Source organism: Mandrillus leucophaeus, unplaced genomic scaffold (assembly GCF_000951045.1).
Source record: "Mandrillus leucophaeus isolate KB7577 unplaced genomic scaffold, Mleu.le_1.0 Scaffold214, whole genome shotgun sequence".
Lineage (NCBI taxonomy): Eukaryota > Metazoa > Chordata > Mammalia > Primates > Cercopithecidae > Mandrillus > Mandrillus leucophaeus.
The window spans coordinates 2,658,365-2,677,243 of NW_012102188.1; the positions used below are offsets into that span (position 1 = coordinate 2,658,365).

Genomic DNA, 18,879 nt, shown 5'->3' on the forward strand with positions numbered 1-18,879 from the left:
TTGAATTGTAATCCCCAGTGTTGGAGTGGGGTCTGGTGGGAGGTGATTGGATCATGGAAGTAGATTTCTCACCAATGATTTAGCACCATCCCCTTGGTGCTCTCCTCGTGACAGTGAGTGAGTTCTCATGAGATCTGATTGTTTAAAGGTGTATGGCACCTCCTCCCTCTCTCTTGCTCCTGCTCCTGCCATGTGAGACTCCTTGCTCCCCCTTTGTCTTCTGCCATGGTTGGAAGCTTCCTGAGGTCTCCCCAGAAGCAAAAGCTGCTATGCTTCCTGTACAGCCTGCAGAACCACAGCCAATTAAACCTCTTTTCTTTATAAACTACCCGGTCTCAGGTATTTCTTTATAGTGGCACAAGAATGGCCTAATACAGATGTCATTAGGGAATTGCAAAGTATAATAACAATGAGAGACCACTACATAACTATTAGGATGGCAAAAATCCAAAACATTGACAACACTGAATGCTGGTGAGGACATGAAGCGATGAGAACTCTCATTCACTGCGGGTAGGAAAGCAAAATGGTGCAGCCACTTTGGAAGAGAGTTGGCAGTTTCTTTCAAAACTAAACGTCCTTTTACCAATCTCAGCACATACTCTTACATACGTTTAGCAATCTCCCTTCGTGGTATTTATCCAAATTTGTGTCCACATAAAAATCCACACAAGATGTTTACAGCCGCTGGATTCATAACTGCCAAAACTGGGAAGCAACTAAGATGTCCTTTGGTAGGTAAACTGACAAACTGTGTTACATCTGGACAATGGAGTATTACTCAGTGCTAAAAAGAATTGAGCTACTAATCTATGAGAAGACACGGAGGAAACGTAAATGCTTATCACTAAATAAAATAAGCCAATGCAAAAAGGCTACAACATTGTGTATGATTCCAGTTGTGTAACAATCTGTAAAAGGCCAATCTATGAAGACAGTAAAAAGGTCCGTGGCTGCCAGGAGTTAGATGGGAAAGAGTGATCAACAGGCAGAGCACAGAGGATTTTTAGGGCAGTCAAACTATTCTGTATGATACTATAATGGGGGACACATGTCATTATACATTTGCCAAAACCCATAGATTGAATAACACCAAGAGTGAACCGTAATGTAAACTATGGACATTGGGTAATGATGTGTCAAGGTAGGTTCATTAATCCTGACACACGGACCACTTTGGTGCAGGCCACGGATAGTAGAAGAGGTTGTGCGTGTGTGGGAGCAGGGAGTACATGAGGACTTTCTGCATTTTTTGCTCAGTTTTTCTGTGAACCTAAATTTGCTCTAAAAATAAAGTCTCTTCAAAAAAAGTCTTGGAAGGATGACTTCCAATATCAGAAAGGCTATTTTTAGAAGAGGAAATTGATTGTGAGGGAGTAGAGCTGGCAGAAGTGGATCAACCCTGCAGGATGTGTGTATATGTGAGGCTATGCATGCATACATGTTTGTGTATGCATCTGTATATGTGTACACATGTTTACATGTGTGCACATGTATTTTACATGCAGGTGAATATGTCTGTGCACATGTAGACATGTTTGTATGTGTATGTATGTTGTGTATTCATGTAGAGGTATGTACATGAATATGCTTATTGCACGTGAATGTTATTTGTATGTGTTCACGTGTATATGTGTATATGTATGTAGGCATGTGTGTGTATCTATGTGTGGATGTGTATCTATGTGTGTAGACTCTGTAGATGTTGCCCAACAAGAGGATGAATCTTTCAATAGGTCAGTCCAGCCATAAAACAAACCCCCTCATTAAGTGGTGAGCTCTTGTCCCTGGAGGTATTTTAGAAGAACCTGAATGATCCCCTGTAAAAATGCTGCAGCCGGCCTGCCGGCAGGGTGGGGGCTGGCGGGTCTACCAGCACAGATGCCATCTGCTCTCTCTCCTTTCTAGAGCTATGTTCTGTGAACTGGGGACCCTCCTGAGCGAGGGTCTCTCCTTCCTCTTCTGGTGACCTCTTGCCAGGCATGCTTTGTACAGGTGCCTCTTCCTAAGAGACGACTCTGAATGTTCACCCCTGTCCCGTCTACACCACCCTCTGGCAATCAGAGTCCTGAAAGCCCAGCTCAGGGAATCCGTTGTGACAGGGAGAACGGGGCCTCCACTGAGGGACAATTCCCTTGCAACTCTCCATGTCACAGGGGCATCCTTCTCCATGATCTTAGCATGTTCCTAATACAAACACTTGCAGCCAAGTCTCTTCAAGGTGTTAAAAGCTTCGGGTAGCTTGACTGCAGTGGAAACGAACATGAACATCTCCTCTTTTGTGAGCCTGGGGGACTGATGGCTTCTTCCCCATTGCTTCCAGAGTCCCTGTTTGTTACCAAGTTGCACAATACTCAGAAATTGGAAGTAACTAGTATTTCCTCCCATCCCAGGAGGGTCCAGAGGACACGCCTTTCACCATGACCATGAGAAACAGATGTGTAAGGGGAGTCCTCGCGCCCTTGAAAAGTTCTGGGGTCACACTTCTCCATAAGCCAGACCTTGCAGTGGGAACTACGGCCATGGAGCTGGGAAACCTGGAAGTGACCGGGCCCCAGAGGGAGGGGGGCAGGGCCCACATAGAGGCACATAATTACCAAAGACAAGGCCGACCAGGCGGTAATACCATGAGACAAGTTACCAAAACAGACAGCACAGTCAAGGCAGTAATCAACTGGCAACTGGCAGTCCATTATTTTCCTGGAAGAGAAATAGATGGGCTGTCTACTACATTCTTACTTGAGCTGTATAAACAGAAGAGTTCTAGTTCTAGTGAACAGAAGTATAACATGAATCACAAAACAGAGTTGCAGCCCTTCAATCAATCCCCAGACTTCAGCTACTTTTCAGACCCAGAATCCCTTGAATTTACAGGTTAGCTCTCTTTGAGGAAAGACCCCAGCGCCATACCAAAAACTTACACTGTTAATCTTTCTCCCAGGCTTCCCCAAAGGAATCTGCCCTAACAGGGTGACTGTGCATGAGGGAAAAGAAAATAATCAGACTTTTCAGGGACTGCCGGACACTGGATCTGCACTGACCCTAAGTTCACGCGAGCCAAACGTCACTATGGTCTGCCAGTCAGGGACGGGCTTATGGAGCAAAGGTGATCAGTGGAGTTTTATCTCATGTCCTTCTCACAACGGTTCAAGTGCGGCCCTGAACCCATCCTGTGGGTTTTCTCCAGTTCTGAAATGCATCATCGGCCTAGACTTACTCAGCAGCAGGCAGAATCCTCACATTGGTTTCCTGACCTGTGGAGCGAGGGCTGTTATGCAAGAAAGGCCAGTGGAAACCACTAACCTGTCTCTATTTCAGAAAATGGTAAAACAAAAGCAATACGCATTCCTAGAGGTACTGCAGAGATTAGTGCCACCATCAAAGACTTGAAGGATACAGGGGTGGTGATTTTCACCACATCCCTATTCAGCTCTCCTGTTTGGCCTGTGCAAAAGACAGACAGATGGATCATGGAGAATGACAGGATTATCATAAACTTAACCAGGTGGTGACTCCAATTGCAGATGCCAAACAGTATTTCATTGTTTAAGCAAATGAACCCACCACACCTCTTGGTATCTGGTATGCAGTAATTAATCTGGCAAATGCTTTTTTTGTTAGTAAAGACTGAAGCAGTTTGCTTTCAGCAGGCAAGGCCAGCAAGCACCACAGGGGTAGATCAATTCTCCAACTCTATGTCACAAAATAGTGTGCAGGGATGGTGATCACCTTTGCCTTCCTCAGGATGTCATAATGGCCCATGACATTGATGGCCTTGTGCTGACTGGACCTAGTGAGCAAGAAGTAGCAACTACTCTAGATTTGCTGGTAAGACGCCTGCATGCCAGAGGATGGGAAATCGATCGAATTAAAATTCAAGGGCCTTCTACCTCAGTGAAGTTTCTAGGGGTTTGGTGGTGTGGGGGCACACTGAGACATCCCTTGTAAGGTAGAGAAAAAGTGGTTGCATCTAGCCCCTCCTGTAGCCAGAGTAAAAAAACTGAGTGGGGCTCTTGGAATTTTTAGAGACAACATCCTCCTCAGATGGGTATACTAATTTGGCCCATTTATTAAATGACCCCCAAAATTCATAGTTTTGAGTGGAACCCAGAACAAAAAAAAAAGGCTCTGAAACAGGTCCAGGCTGCTGTGCAAGATGCTCTACCCCTTGGGCCACATGACCCAGCAGCCCCAATGGTGCCTGAGGCACTACTGTGGCAGACAGGGATGCTATGTGAGGCCTTTGGCAGGTGAATCACAGCGCAGGTCTTTAGGATTTTGGAGCAAGCCTTTGCTGTCTTCCAAGGACAACTACGCTCTTTCTGAGAGACAGTTCTTGGTCCGCCACTGGGCCTTGGTGGAGACTAAATGCTTGACCATGAGCCACCAATTACCATGCAACCAGAGCCGCCCACTGTGAACTGGTGTTATCTGACCCACCAAGCATACAGCTGGGTGTGCGCAGCAGCATTCCATGGCCAAATGGAAGGGTGGATACATGATCAGGCTAGAGCAGGTCCTGAAGGCACCAGTAAGTTACATGAGGAAGCGGCCTAAAATGCCCATGGTCCCCACTCCGGCTATGCTGCCTTCTCTCATCCAGCCTGCACCTGTGGCCTCCAGGGCAGTTCCATTGGATCACACAGGAAGATGAGACTTGAGCCTGGTTCACAGATGTTTCTGCACCATAAGCAGGCACCACCTGAAAGTGGACAGCTGCGGCACTGCAGTCCCTCTCTGGGACATCCCTGAGGGACAGCGGTGAAGGGAAAGCCTCTCAGTGGGCGGGACTTTGAGGAGTGCACCTGGTTGTGCACTTTGCTTGGAAGGAGAAGTGGCTAGAAGTGTGATTGTTTAATGATTCGCAGGCTGTGGCCGATGGTTTGGCTGGTTGTTCAGGGATTTGCAAGAAACGTAATTGGAAAACTGGTGACAAGGAAATTAGAAAAGTGCATGTGAAAAGACCTCTCTGAATGGGAAAGCATGTGGTGAAATTGGTGTCCCATTTAAATGCTCACCAAAGGGTGACCTCAGCAGAGGAGGACTTTAGTAATTCCACAGATGGGATTCCGGGGAGCACAGTCAATGACTGAGCTTCTTTCCCCAGTCATTCCTGTCATTGCCCAGTGGACCCATGAATAGAGTGGCCATTGTGGATGGAGGTGACACATGGGCTCAGCATCATGGATTTCCACTCATCAAGGCCAGCCTGGCTACGGCCACCACTGGATCCAATCCACGAGCAGCAGAGAGCAGCAGTGAGTCCTCAGCATGGCACCATTCTCTGGGATGGTTAGCATCCACCTGGGGGCAAGGTGACTACCTTGGACCACCTCCATCAAGGAAGGGACAGTAGTGTTTTGTCCTCACTGGAATAGACACTATTCACTCTAGATATGGATCTGTCTTCCCCTATGGAAGTGAATATCCATGAACTTCAGAATGCCTTAGCCACCATCACAGTATTCTGCACAGCACTGCTTCTGACTGAGGAGCTCACTCCATAGCAAATGAAGTGCAGCAATGGACTCGTGCGCATGGAACTCACTGGCTCTACCATGCTCCCCATCGTGCTGGCAGCTGGCTTGACAGAATGGTGGAATGACCTTTTGAAGACTCAGTTACAGCACCAGCTGGGTGACAGTCCCTTGCAGGGCTGGGGCAATATTCTCCAGAAGGCTCTGTATGCTCTGAATCAGCATCCAATATATGGTGCTATTTCTCCTACAGCCAGGACTCATGGGCCCAGGAATCATGGGGCAGAAAGGGGAGTGGCACCACTCACTATGATCCCCAGGGACCCACTAGCAAAATGTCTGCTTCTTGTTCTCACAACATTATGCTCTACTAGCCTAGAGGTCTTGGTTCCAGGGGGAGGAATGCTGCCACCAGGAAACACCACAATGATTCCACTGAGCTGGAAGTCAAGACTGACTGCCACCCAGCCGCTTTGGGATCCATGTGCTTTAGAATCAAAGGCAAAAACGGGAACTGCTGTGCTGGCTGGGGTGACCGATCCTGACCACTGTGGGAAACTGGACAGCCCTCCATAGTGGATGTGGGCAACAGCATGTCTGGGATACAGGAGATCCCTTGGGGTGTCTCCTAGTGTGCTATCAATCACAATGCCCCATGACTGAGGTCAATGGAAAACTGTAACCACCCAATCCAGACAGGATTACAAATGGCCCAGACCCTTCGGGAGTGAAGGTTTGGGTCACCCCACCAGGTAACGGTCCATGCCTAGCTGAGGCGCTTTCTGAAGGGAAGAGGAATACAGATTGGATAGTAGACAAAGTAATTATAAATACCAGCCATGACCATGTGAACAGTTACAGAAATGAGGATTGTAATTGTTGTAAGTGTTTCCTCCTATTTTGTTATGAATATGTCTGTGTGAATGTGTACATGAAGCAGTACCTTTGTTTTCTTCTATCTCACCATGTAATATAAGTTGCACTGACTCTTATATATGATATGATTATTGTATGATAGTATTTAAGTTACAGGGTATCAAGGAGAAGAGGAAGCATCACCCAAAGACTCTGAATCCTCTTCTGGGAAGGGCGTGTGCACTCCTGGTGTACTCAGGCTTGTTGTATCATCATGTTAGGCAGAAGTATGACTTTGCTTTTGTCTTTATGTAGAAACTAAGTATAGTTTAGGGAGATGTCAAGTTGACAAAGGGTGGACAGTGATGGTGAGTTTTATGTCAGTGTAGCTAGGCAGGTACTCAGTTGTTTGAGCAAACACTAATCTAGATGTTGCTATGAAGGCATTTTGCAAATGTGTTAATATCTACAGTCAGTTTACCTTAAGTAAAGGAGATTACTGAAAGTACATACCTTGATAATGTGGGTGGGCCTCGCCCAATCAGCTGAAGGCCTTAAAAGCAATCAGAGGCATCCTGTGGACAATGATTTTCTGCCTCAAGACTGCACAGCAACTCCTGACTGAGGGTCCAGCCTGCTGGGGTGCCCCACAGATTTCAGACTTGCCAGCCTCCACAATCACATAATTCCTTAAAATAAATACATTATCTCTCTCTTAAATCTCTCTCTCTCTCTCTCTCTCTCCTGCTGGTTCTGTTTCTCTGCAGACCCCTGACTGATACAAACCAATAACTAATTTTCATAGTATTTCCATTAGTAGAAAAAGACATTATTCCCATCTTAACACTACACAAACTGAAGTCTAGGGGAGTTGTAAGGTGACTTTAAAGTGAAGGAGAGAATAAATAAGAGTTAGAAGACAGATGATGTGTATGTTTATTGCAGCACTATTCACAATAGCAAAGACTTGGAACCAACCCAAATGTCCATCAATGACAGACTTGATTAAAGAAATGTGGCACATATACACCATGGAATACTATGCAGCCATAAAAAAGGATGAGTTCATGTCCTTTGTAGAGACATGGATGCAGCTGGAAACCATCATTCTTAGCAAACTATCGCAAGAACAGAAAACCAAACACTGCACGTTCTCATTCATAGGTGGAAACTGAACAATGAGAGCACTTGGACACAGGAAGGGGAACATCACACACCGGGGTCTGTTGTGGGGAGGGGGAAGGGAGGAGGGATAGCATTAGGAGATATATCTAATGTAAATGACGAGTTAATGGGTGCAGCACACCAACATGGCACATGTACATATATGTAACAAACCTGCACGTTGTGCACATGTACCCTAGAACTTAAGGTATAATAAAAAAGAAAGAAAGAAAGAAAGAAGGCAGTTGATGAAGCCATAAATCTAGCCATTTCTGCTGGTCTTACAAAGAAATCCTATAGGAATAACACTTTCATGAAGTTGACCTATTGATTCTATTTGAGATCCAGATAGAGTGTGAATCCTCTGAAAAGATTAATGAGTTTCATTCTTATGCTATATACAAATGTGTCTCGTAATTTATTAAGATGCGGCCTGGAAGGAATTACCAAGCAAGCACATAACTTATCAGGTGAATAAAATCCAAACTGTCCCAGGAGTGACTTCCTCTAGAAGGAGATGATGGTATGAAGCTGTCTTATTCCCGTGAGGTGACAGAGTGCCCTCCCCGGCTCCCCACCACATGGCCTGAGTGCCTGAAAAAAATAAAATAAAATAAAACCACAATAAACAGAACGCCAAACCCAGCACTCTGTGTTCTTTCTTGGCATTGCCCTCAGTTATGGGACCAAAATGGAGAGCACTGGCAAGTGCCGTGGAATGTTCAGAGATGCCCCGCCATGCTGACTTTGTTGCCTTCTGGGAGGGACAGACGGCTGGGTCCGATGTGTGAGCATGACCTTCTGATGTAGTTTATGGGACGTGTGCTTGTTTTTCTTTTGAACTGATGCCATCACTGAATTTTTCTGGGCATGGACGGCTGGAAAAAAATCCTATGTCTTTGAAAGCACTGTGAGAATATATCAGTTGAAAAAGAAGGCAGTCACAGCAGTAGACTTTTGCAGAACAGAATCTAGACTTGACATGGGAATCGAGTTGTGCCAGGGGCTCCCGGCCATGAAGTGTGTGCATTGCCCGCCCCAGCCACATTGTCACACGCATCGCTTGCTTGTCCAGCTCATGTGGCACTAGAGTGTAGGATTTCACAGTAATCCTGATCAGTGATTCGTTACTAGTCGGTGCCCTTTGGGGAGGGTGGCAGAACCCTCACAACGATTACACGTGACTCACAAATCCTTTTCTTTTTCTAAAGTGTATTACTATTTTAAAGATGGATTTTGATTTAATGCTTTGCAGTTGAAACCCTACTTCTGAATAATAGTTTTCTTGAGTTCCCTTCGTTGTTCAGGCTATAGGTCAGGTATAAAACTGCAATCTTAAACATCTTTTTCTATTTGTGTTTCTTGGCAGACATAGGATAAGTGAACCAGGAAATGGAATCTCCAGGGATTGAGGAGATAAATAAATGACATTTCACACATAGCTTGCACCAACCAATTAGCGCTCCCTTCTGAGTAGCCTACATCTCTCCATTTGTTGATGGAGTGTGTGTGTGTGTGTGTGTGTATGTATATATGTATATACATACATACACACACACAAGTATATATATTTTTATATGTATATACATCCTTTTAAGTATATATATTTATATATACACATACTTATAAGTATATATATTTATGTATACACCTACTTATAAGTATATATATTTTTATATATATGTAAAACAAAATTAAACCCCCCTTTGATCTTTTAGAGAAGCCTCAGGGATATAAGTTTTATATCTGCATGGATCATATAATTCTTCTGGGATCCAGACTTCGATTAACTATCAAATTCTTAATAATAATTTCTAATATTTTTGTCTGGAACACTATGCTATGCATTCATCAAACTAACTAAATTTACTCTTCCCAACAACTCACGGTGGTAGGTGTTATCATCCCCATTTCACAGATGTGGAAACTGAGGCATGGAAGGTGGAGGAGCTTGCTTGAAGTCACACAGTTAGTAATCAGGAGACCTGATTCACACTAGGCAGCTGACCCCAGGTCCACCCTCCGTGCTGATTAATCCACTGTGTCTTCCTTCTCCAAATTCAAGCTTCACTGGCTATTGAGATGACTGTGGCTCCTGCTCCTTCCCTCGTCCCTGCCACTTCCTCAAGGCTCAGCGGCAGGAGCCCCAGGCTCTTCTCCCCAGAGGAGGAGCTAACCAGCAGAAGCAGAGAATGGGGAGTGGGCACTTGTGGGTACTATGGAGCCTGGTTTCATTCCCAGTGCCCTACTTGTCATGTGGCCTTGGGCAGGTCACCTGGCCTCTCTGGACCTCATGTCCACATTTGTACCCTGAAAGGGTCACCGGCACTCACAACCACACTGAGATCCAGAAGCCTCATCCCAATGCAGAGGCCTATGGAGTTTCTACAGGAGAACTGGGGACAGCCAGCTTCACTTGCTGTCCTGGGAGGGCGCAGATAACAAGAGAAGCCTCCAGGCCACCACTGACCTCTGCTCAGACCAGGCTGGGCCACTGCCCTGCCCCACTCAGGGCCTGTGCTCTGACAGGACATTCCTAACTTAGAGAAAGAGGATGCCACTCTTGTCATCAGGGAAGTGATGCTCCAGCAGTTTACACCTTCCAAAAAAGGCTGTCTGGAAAACTTCAGAATGTTCTTTGGCGGCTGGGATTAATGCTTTCAGGATGGGTTCATTTTCAGCTGTGCACGCTGGCTCCCCTTATCCCTTGGAAGACAGGCTGACAATGGGGGAACAGGAAGAGGACCAGGAGTCACCGGTGCTCCCAGCCACACGGGGCTGACTCTGTGAGCCCTTCTGCCCAGCCAACGCCAGTGCCACTGGCCAGCAGAGCTGCCGGGCACGAGTGGCCAGGGCGGAGGTGGTTTCCATGGCCCATGGCTGACCGTCAGACTCCTCAGTGACTTTGCTGTGGGGCAGACCTGAGGTTCCCAAGCCCCCCATGGACCTGGGAGCCCAGGGACGCATCAGGCTGTAGCTGCACCTGACGCCAGAGCATGGGCTGAGGGGCTCCGTGAGCAAGCTGGGGGGCAGGTCTCCCCTAAGATCCACATGATGGTTCCCACGTGGGTGAGCTCAGTTGTGGGTGAGGTCGGATCCAGCCCCTTCTATCTCTGATGCCAGTGTCTGCAGGTGACAGCAGGTCCCTCCCCACTCTGGCTGGTGGGAGCGTGTGGCCAGCCTGTGCCAGCAGAGTGTCGCTATCACTTTGGAAGTGAATAGGGCTAGTAACCCTGGAGAAGCTGGCATGAAAGCTGGCAGCGGCTGGCTTCCCATGCTGCCTGTCAGCAGAAGTAGGATAGACGAGTAAGCGTCTACCTATTGCAGGGTGCCTCTACTCGAGAGGAAATACATTTATAAGCCAGCGTTTCTTCACTTTAGGGAGAGCTGCCTGGCTACTCAAAAGAGCTTCATCCTCAAGATTTCTTTGGATTGGATGTTCCTTGGTTTTCATTAAAAATATAATCACATTCCTATGTAATATCATAAGTGTATATGACATATGAAACACATATATATATGAGATTATACATATATTGAATGGGTGGGTGCACATATGTGTCCCACAGCTTCCATGCTCCAGACCAGGCCTTGCTGCCACCATTATGGGTCACTCTGTCAGGTCCTCTGTTCCTTTCACACCAAATTGGGTTTGCAGAGTCTTGATGACATAGATCACGCCGTCCACATGGACTTGGTCAGTGATTCATTGTTGCACGGGTTCTGGCTGTGGTTGGGTCCAATGTGGACCCAGAAGGCAGACACCTAGGGCCCATTCTCCCCTCAAGGCCAGCCTCATGGTCTCCTGCCAGCCACTACCCTGGACGTCTCACTGTGGGACTCCTGGACAGGCCATGGTCTCCCAGGGACTGGGAGGTCACCACAGTTAGCACTTGGACCCAACACAGGAGGCGAGAGGCCAGCATTCCTGTGCCAGCTCCACTGCCAATGCTGTGTGGCCCCAGGCAAGTCTCTCAAGGTCTCTGAGCCTCATGAACATCATAGAAAATGGAGAGTTTAATATAAAACATCTTTAGAGGCCCTTTGAAGTTTCAATATTCTATTACTCACTGAAACTAAAACTACCACACCCATAAAAGGAAAGTTACCTTTTTTTTTTCTGGCCCACAAAGAATTTCCCATAAGTTGTGAGAGTGAAAACTTACTGACAGCAGTTTTTCCAATTCTCTTTAGTCTATAGTCATCACCAGGTGCCTTCTATGGGCAGAGGCTGTCGGCCCAAGGCTTCGAGATGTTTTTGAATTAAGTTTTATGTCAGGACTCGCACACAACAACACAGAAGCTCCCCAGTGTACCGTCCCTACTGGACGCTCAGCATGAAGATCTATGCTACCCTGTTTCATTCTGTTTATCCTGTCCAATCTAAATAAAAATGTGGTCCCAATCCACTGGACTGATCATTTGAAGAATGCTGCTGTGGAGTTCATGGCCGGGCCAGAGCCTCGGGGAACCTCAGCACCAAGGAGAGGGCTCCACAGAAGTCAGGCGGCTGGCAGGAGCGCTCTCACCGTGTGGACTTGGTCAACTGCACAGGGACAGCAAGGGGCTCAGAACCCCGAGGAAGCAAGGGGCATCACTCATGGCCTCATGGCACCCATGGCACCCTCCTGTCCAGCGCCTGGCAGATTTTGCAGTGCTGAGAGGCTGGCAATGAATCCCTCCGAGGGCTGCCTGCTACCTCTACCATCCCTGGCCCTCACCTTCGGACCATGTCCTCTGGCTTCTGCTCGGGCTGACCCTCAACCGAGGATCCTCCCACCTGTGCCCCGGGAAGCCTCCCCTGACCTGGGCTGGCCAGGCGCCTTTTTCGCTGACCTTCTGTTCTCACACGCAGGTCCGTCACCCGCCCTCTCCTGCAATCAATCGCCTGTTTACCTGTACAGCGACCTGTACTGGTGACTGAGTGATGGCTGGCCGGGTGGTTAGGGATGCCGACTGCACGCAGCCCATTGGCAGGCACTGGCACCCTTCTCTTCTGGGTGACTCTCCCCTGGACTTAGGTACCCTCAGGGTTCATTTCACCTGGTGCTGATGTGCTCACACAGTTTCAAAACCAGAAAACTGTCACGGATGGACACAATAGGCAGTGTTTCATGGTCGTTTCAAGCCCAAAATTCATTTTTAAGTGCAAAAGGATAACTTAAATCCTGAAGATCACCTTTTAAAACCAGATTTGAGCTCTACTGTGTAATTTGTGGGTGTTGGGGGCCTGGCCACAGGGCAGCCCCTGCAGGGAGCAATATGATCAGGCAGGTGGGCGGGAAGAGACCTGGGCGAGCAGGCTGGAGAGGTTCCTGCATAGGCTGGCAGATGCCTGGGCCCAGAGAGGAGCTCTGGTTCAGGACTGGGTCTGTAGAAAGAACTGCCACTCTGTCTGCACTTGTATTATTCCCAGAGGCCTCCACACCACATCGGGCCATGGAGGGAGCAGAGTTCAAAGGCCGAATCCCCCTGGATATAGCAGCAGAGCACCAGCCTCCTGGGGACCAGTTTCCCGGGGACCAGCCTCCTGGGATCAGTCTCCTGGGCATCAGCCTCCTGGCACCAGCCTCCTGTCACTAGCCTCCCGGGACCAGCCTCCCGGCACCAGTCTCCCAAGGACCAGCCTCGTGGGACCAGCCTCCTGTCACCAGCCTCCCGGGACCAGCCTCCCGGCACCAGTCTCCCAAGGACCAGCCTCGTGGGACCAGCCTCCTGTCACCAGCCTCCCGGGACCAGCCTCTCAGCACCAGCCTCCTGGGGATCAGCCTCCTGGGACCTCGACCATAGCCACTGACATCATACAACACAGAGCTGGTTTTGGTGCCTCTTCCTTCTCCATACTCAGGGTTATGGCTCATAAATCTCCCATGCTCCTAGGAGAAAATTACTGCCTACTCTACGGTGCCCAGGAGCTGCATCAACCCTGACTTCTCTGTGGTACATGCGTGGAAGGGCCTGGGTGGAATTTAGCAGCACTGGTGCTAGGAAACTGCGCCACACTGAGGTGTGTGTCTCAGTGGACATGGGAGCGAGGAGCTCACTGTCTTTTCCCAAAGAAAATTTAACAGAAACAGACTGCAGAATACTGCCGAATGCTTTAAAAAACCTTTGCCATAATTAGACATGTGTACATCTATGATCAAGTTGCCCAAAGTTAGGAAGCCTGTTCAGCGTAGTCATGGCGGGCTGGGGCGCAGGAAGCAGCCTGCAGGGAGCGTGCTGGCCCCAGCCCCCTAGCCCAGCCCAGCCTGCTGGTGCAGGTCACACAGGCTCACTTGCTTCTGAGCAGTGGACAAAAATGACCATCATCTCTGCTCTTCTGCTACAAATGGCAGCTGTAGATGCCTTGGGCGTTGCTGCAAATTGGGAGAAATTCAAGCGGGAACACAGACGGGAAAAATGTTCACAGGTGGTTTTATAGACAGTGCTTGTCTTTGTTGGTTACGAGAGGTGGGAATGAAAAGCACACACAATGTGTGCGAGGGCGATGCGCTGCTCCGCTGGGGTTTACTGAACCTCTGGGCACGAGCTCACATGGCCTCACAAAAACCAAAAACCACTTCGCCTCCTGCCTGGAGTGCAGTGTGGACGGCTCCCTGTGTGTCCACAGCATGTGCCCAGCCCCAAGCGTGGCCTGCGCACTTCTGCTGCCCACAGAGGCTCAGGAGCTGCCAGGGGAGGAGGAGGCTGAGCCACTGTATGTGCAGCTTCCCCTGCATGGCAAGGCGTCCCTGCATGGTGCCTTTCATCAAGAGGGATGTTGGGGTGTCCTCTGGACTCAACTGCTCTTTGCTGATATAGGACAACTGTTAGAGGGCATAAACCGTACGTGAAAGCGAAATAGTTGCAAAGTGTCTAATAGGCAGGCTAGGAACAGACCCAGCTGGTGTTCATTAGCTTTACACTTAGGTGGGTGACGGGGAACAGCATTGTCCTCCATGTAGATTCCTACAGGACTCAATGTCATAGAAACCCACTCAGCAATGGTCGTATTGAAGCCAGTCCCATTTGCTTCACAAACTAGAGAGAGGGAATTCTTGTGCAAAGAACCAGAAATGCTGAAGGAACTATTACGGCCCCCACTTTCCAAGTCTGCCCCGGTTGTTCCTGAGCAGCTGGGAGGAAGGAAGAATGTTTAAGTGAGAGGGTAGGACTGTGAATCCCACCTCTCCCTCCTGATGAGACCCAGCCACATCTCATAACAAGAGCTGCAGGGCAGAAGGGAACAGATTCAAGACTGAACTGTTCTTCAAACAGACACAAAACACAGAGCAGCTGTGGTGCTCTGTGAGGCTGCAGCAGACCTGAGCTTTGCTAGCTGCATGCCTCTGCCACACCAGTCAGCACAGGAACAACCATTGCTCTGGACTGAATAACACAGGAAGTGCTGAGGCCCTGCGGAACTTGGTGTGGCCCATGTCTGCAGCATTCCCGGCTCATGCAGAGGACGGGGGAGCAGGGCCTGCCTCCAGGGTGATGGGCAGAGAGCCCGCCAAGTCAGTGCTGTGTTTGGCAAGGGCCTCGAGAAAGAGAGAGAGGCTGTCCCTGCCTGGAACGCACCATCTAGTGTCCAGGGTGCCCATCTAAGCCCTGGCTAAGACATCCTGATCCAAAGACTGATTTTATATGGAAAGATGTCAAAAGACCCACAGAATCAGTCAAGCCAAGAGAGAACAATCCCTAAACCGTTCAGGCAGCAAGGCCAATACACAGAGTGGCTCCCTGCCCAGGACCCAGTCCAACGCCCTAGGGATACAGTCTCAGGCAGTGCGTGGGCCCTGAGCCCTGGATAATTGCTTATTGGATTTCACATGGACGTCCAAAAACTTCATGTAAAACAAACAGCAAAATATCTCATCAACAATTTGAAAATACAGGTTACATGTTGAAACAGTAATATTGTGGATATTGGGTTTAACGGAATAGGCTATTAAAATGAATTTCACCTTTTAAATTTATTTTAAAATTAATTTTACTTTTTAAAAATGTGGCTACTAGAAAATTTACAATTTGATTTGTGGCTTGCATTATGTTTCTGCTGGACAGCACTGATTTGGAAGTCTGGATTCTCATCCTGGTTAATCTAATATCTAGGTTGGTGGCAACTGGAACAAGTTTCTTGGACTCAGATTTTCTTTCTTTTTCTTTCTTTCTTTTTTTTTTTTTTTTTCCCGAGATGCAGTCTTGCTCTGTTGTCCAGGCTGGGGTGCAGTGGCACAATCTCAGCTCACTGCAGCCTCTGTCCCCCAGTTTCCAGTGATTCTCCTGCCTCAGCCTCCTGGGTAGCTGGGATTACAGGCGTATGCCACCATGCCTGGCTAATTTTTATATTTTTAGTAGGGATGGGGTTTTGCCATGTTGGCCAGGCTGGTCTCAAAACTCCTGACCTCAGGTGATCCACCTGCCTCAGCCTCTCAAAGTGCTGGGATTAAAGGCTTGAGCCACCGTGCCTGGCCCAGATTTTCTTTTATGAAATCAGCACTTCATGGCTAAAACAATAGCTAAAAAACGCACCAGCTATCAGGTCAGCATTCTCCTGTTCCTTCTCATTGCTACTCAGGAAATAGGCCTGTCCCATATGGTTTAACAGGTTGTGGACTGCACAAGGATGACATATTAAAGGGAGTGGGTGCTATTCACACTGCACATGTAGATTTATATATTTATCATTACAATATCCCAGCACATGGCAATAAATATCTCATTCTAACAAAGTGAGTATATTACAATGATTTTACAACAGATGGAACTAAGGCATTTTCAAGAGGGGACACCTTTTTCCAATTTGCATGAGAAATATAGCTGGACTTGCATTGGCCCTGCCAGCACCCAAGGCCTGCCTGATTCCTCTCCAACCAGCTGCTGTGGTGGTTCGGCTCCCTCTCTGTCACACGCCTGGTTCATCTAGGGGCAGGCATTTGGTGCCCAAATTCAAGCTTCCATTGCACAAATGCCACTGCCATCTAGTGCCAAAGAGTTACAGTAAGCAGCTGGCCTCGAGCTCAGGGCTCGTCCAGGACGGGCCTCTTACCTTTTCACTTTTCTTCTCGTCTAGTTTGCATCCTGTGTTGGTGGGGCTGGATGTGGACAGAACACCGATGGGCCCCCCTCCAGCCTCCCCGTTGAGGTTGGCGGCACTGACGTTGGGAGGTGTGATGGCTGATGCTGCTGATGTGAGGGGGATGGCCGGCCGCGGGCACATCTGCACTGGGGGCTGGTGGCTGTGCTGCGGGGACACCACCGAGTGGGGCCTGAGGCTGGTGGCAGGCAGGCGGGATGGAGAGTTCTGAGTGCGCAGGGGTGACACGGTGGCAGTTGGCCGGTCCTGAGCCTGGGCTGCAGAGTGGGCAGCTGGAGACGGGGTTGGAGAGAGAGCAGGATGAAAGGTTAGTTTGCAACCTGCCAGGCCTGCCAGGCAGCCGCAGTGCACGCTCTTCTCAGGCTCCCTCCTCGAGCCCTCACAGCCTCTCTCTCACGTTTCTCCAGACCTGGCCACTTCACAGATGGAAAAATACGCCAAGAAACCCTGAACATTCATTCCTATCTTCCAAAGCCCAAGGGATCGGGGGGCCCTGCCACGGCTCAAAACACCCCTTTCTTCAGGTGGAGCTCAAACAGCTTTGCCAAGGTCGCCATGAATATGGGCACGTTCCCAGTTCTACGAAGTCCTTTCACTCAGCGATCCCCAACCATTTTGGCACCAAGGACCCGTTTCGTGGAAGTCAATTTTTCCACAGACTGGGGCAGGAGAGGGTTTCGGGATGATTCAAGTGCATTACATTTATTATGTACTTTATTTCTATTATTACTACATTGTAATACATAGTGAAATAATTATACAGCTCACCATAATATAGAATCGGGGGACCCCTGCGCTTGTTTTCCTGCAACTAGACAGCCCCATCTAGAGATGATGGGAGACAGTGACAGATCATCAGGCATTAGATTCTCATAAGGAGCGTGCAACCTAGATACCGCATATGTGCAGCAGGGTTTGCACTCCTGTGAGCATCTAATGCTGCTGCTAATCTGACAGGTGGTGGAGCTCAGGTGGTAACGCAAGCATTGAGGAAGGGCTGTAAATACAGATGAAGCTTTCCTTGCTCACCCACCACTCACGACCTGCTGTGCGGCCCATTTCCTAATAGGCCATGGACCGGAACTGGTCTGTGGCTTGGAGGTTGCGGACTCCTGCTCTAACTAATTTTCTCTGCTGTGATGAGCTAAAGCACTCAGAAAAATTTTGAAAATATGGTTTTGAAATATGGTTGTAAAATGCTCATAAAACTAAAGCCTGTGAAAGCATCTCAGTGAGGCCTCAAGATGTCCCCTGAATTATTAAGCACCACTGCATGTAAACCGATCAAGCTTGACTCCAGTTACTCTTGACCCCTGAACCGGCCCGGCTGGTCCTTGGTTTCCACACTGGGTATGTGATCTTGCTGAGTGAGGGCTGAGCCTATGAGAGCTGCCTTGGCCGGAGACAACCGCAGGAAGAAAGCAGCGGACATTTCTCCCAGCAGCAGCCTGGAGGAGAAGCCGCCCACCACCCTGCTGCCATCTGCCTGCATCCGCTGCTGTGCCTGCATGTCGAAGCTCTGGGCTTCCAGGTTTACAAAACTGGAACCTTACAACTGTGGATCCACCACCTTGCTGCCAGCAAAAACAATTCTTAAAGATGTTAGGGATTGAAAGTGGTAACATTTGTAAAAACCTCCCATATGAAAAGATACAGCTCCCTTTACACGCAGCACCACATTCATAGTAATTCTGCTACTATGTGTGTTAGTAATTTCAGGGAATCGTCTCCTTAATAAATATGGATGAAACAAATGTTGGGAGAGAATGAACGTCCCCGAGGGAATGGTGACTTTTGTCCTGGGTTGTTCTGGCCCAAGTGGAGACCTGGGCTGAGCATCAGACACTGCTTTATACCAAGTGGCCCAGGCAGCACCACGCAGCTCACATCCAGCTGCTGTGCATTCTTAAGGCAGAGAAAAATTATGTCATACTGTAATCATTTTCTACCAGCAGACTTTGTGGCATTCATGGCTTCAGAGCATGAAAGAAAATCCATGCAATAAAAACAATCTTCTCAGCCCCCAACTATGCACTCGTTAATCCTAACAGCGTTTGGAGGCCACGGGAAGTAGCACTGCGAGGCGTACAAAGCTCTCCATCTGGGAGTCGGACCTTCTTCTGACACAGCCGTGTGTGAAGCGCTGGTGAGATCTAATTATGTGATCCCGGATTCTCCGGGAATTGGGCAGCTTGCTGCTTCTACGAGATGAAATACAGAAGGGCTGATTTATGCGTGGTTTTTTTTTTTCCTTTTTTTTTCTTTCTTTTCTTTCTTTTTTTTTTTTTTTTAATATTCAGG

General features: G+C 48.3%; 1 protein-coding gene across 1 annotated transcript in view; it reads right to left on the reverse strand.

Moving 5' to 3' along the window:
* SH3RF3 (SH3 domain containing ring finger 3) overlaps positions 1-18,879 on the reverse strand; it is a gene marked incomplete at its 5' end in the record, with an annotated part of 156,937 nt that overhangs the window by 38,921 nt on the left and 99,137 nt on the right. The window contains one exon of the mRNA XM_011980555.1: positions 16,531-16,850. Coding sequence (XP_011835945.1) covers positions 16,531-16,850 — 320 coding nt within the window. The remainder of the gene's footprint in view (positions 1-16,530; positions 16,851-18,879) is intronic.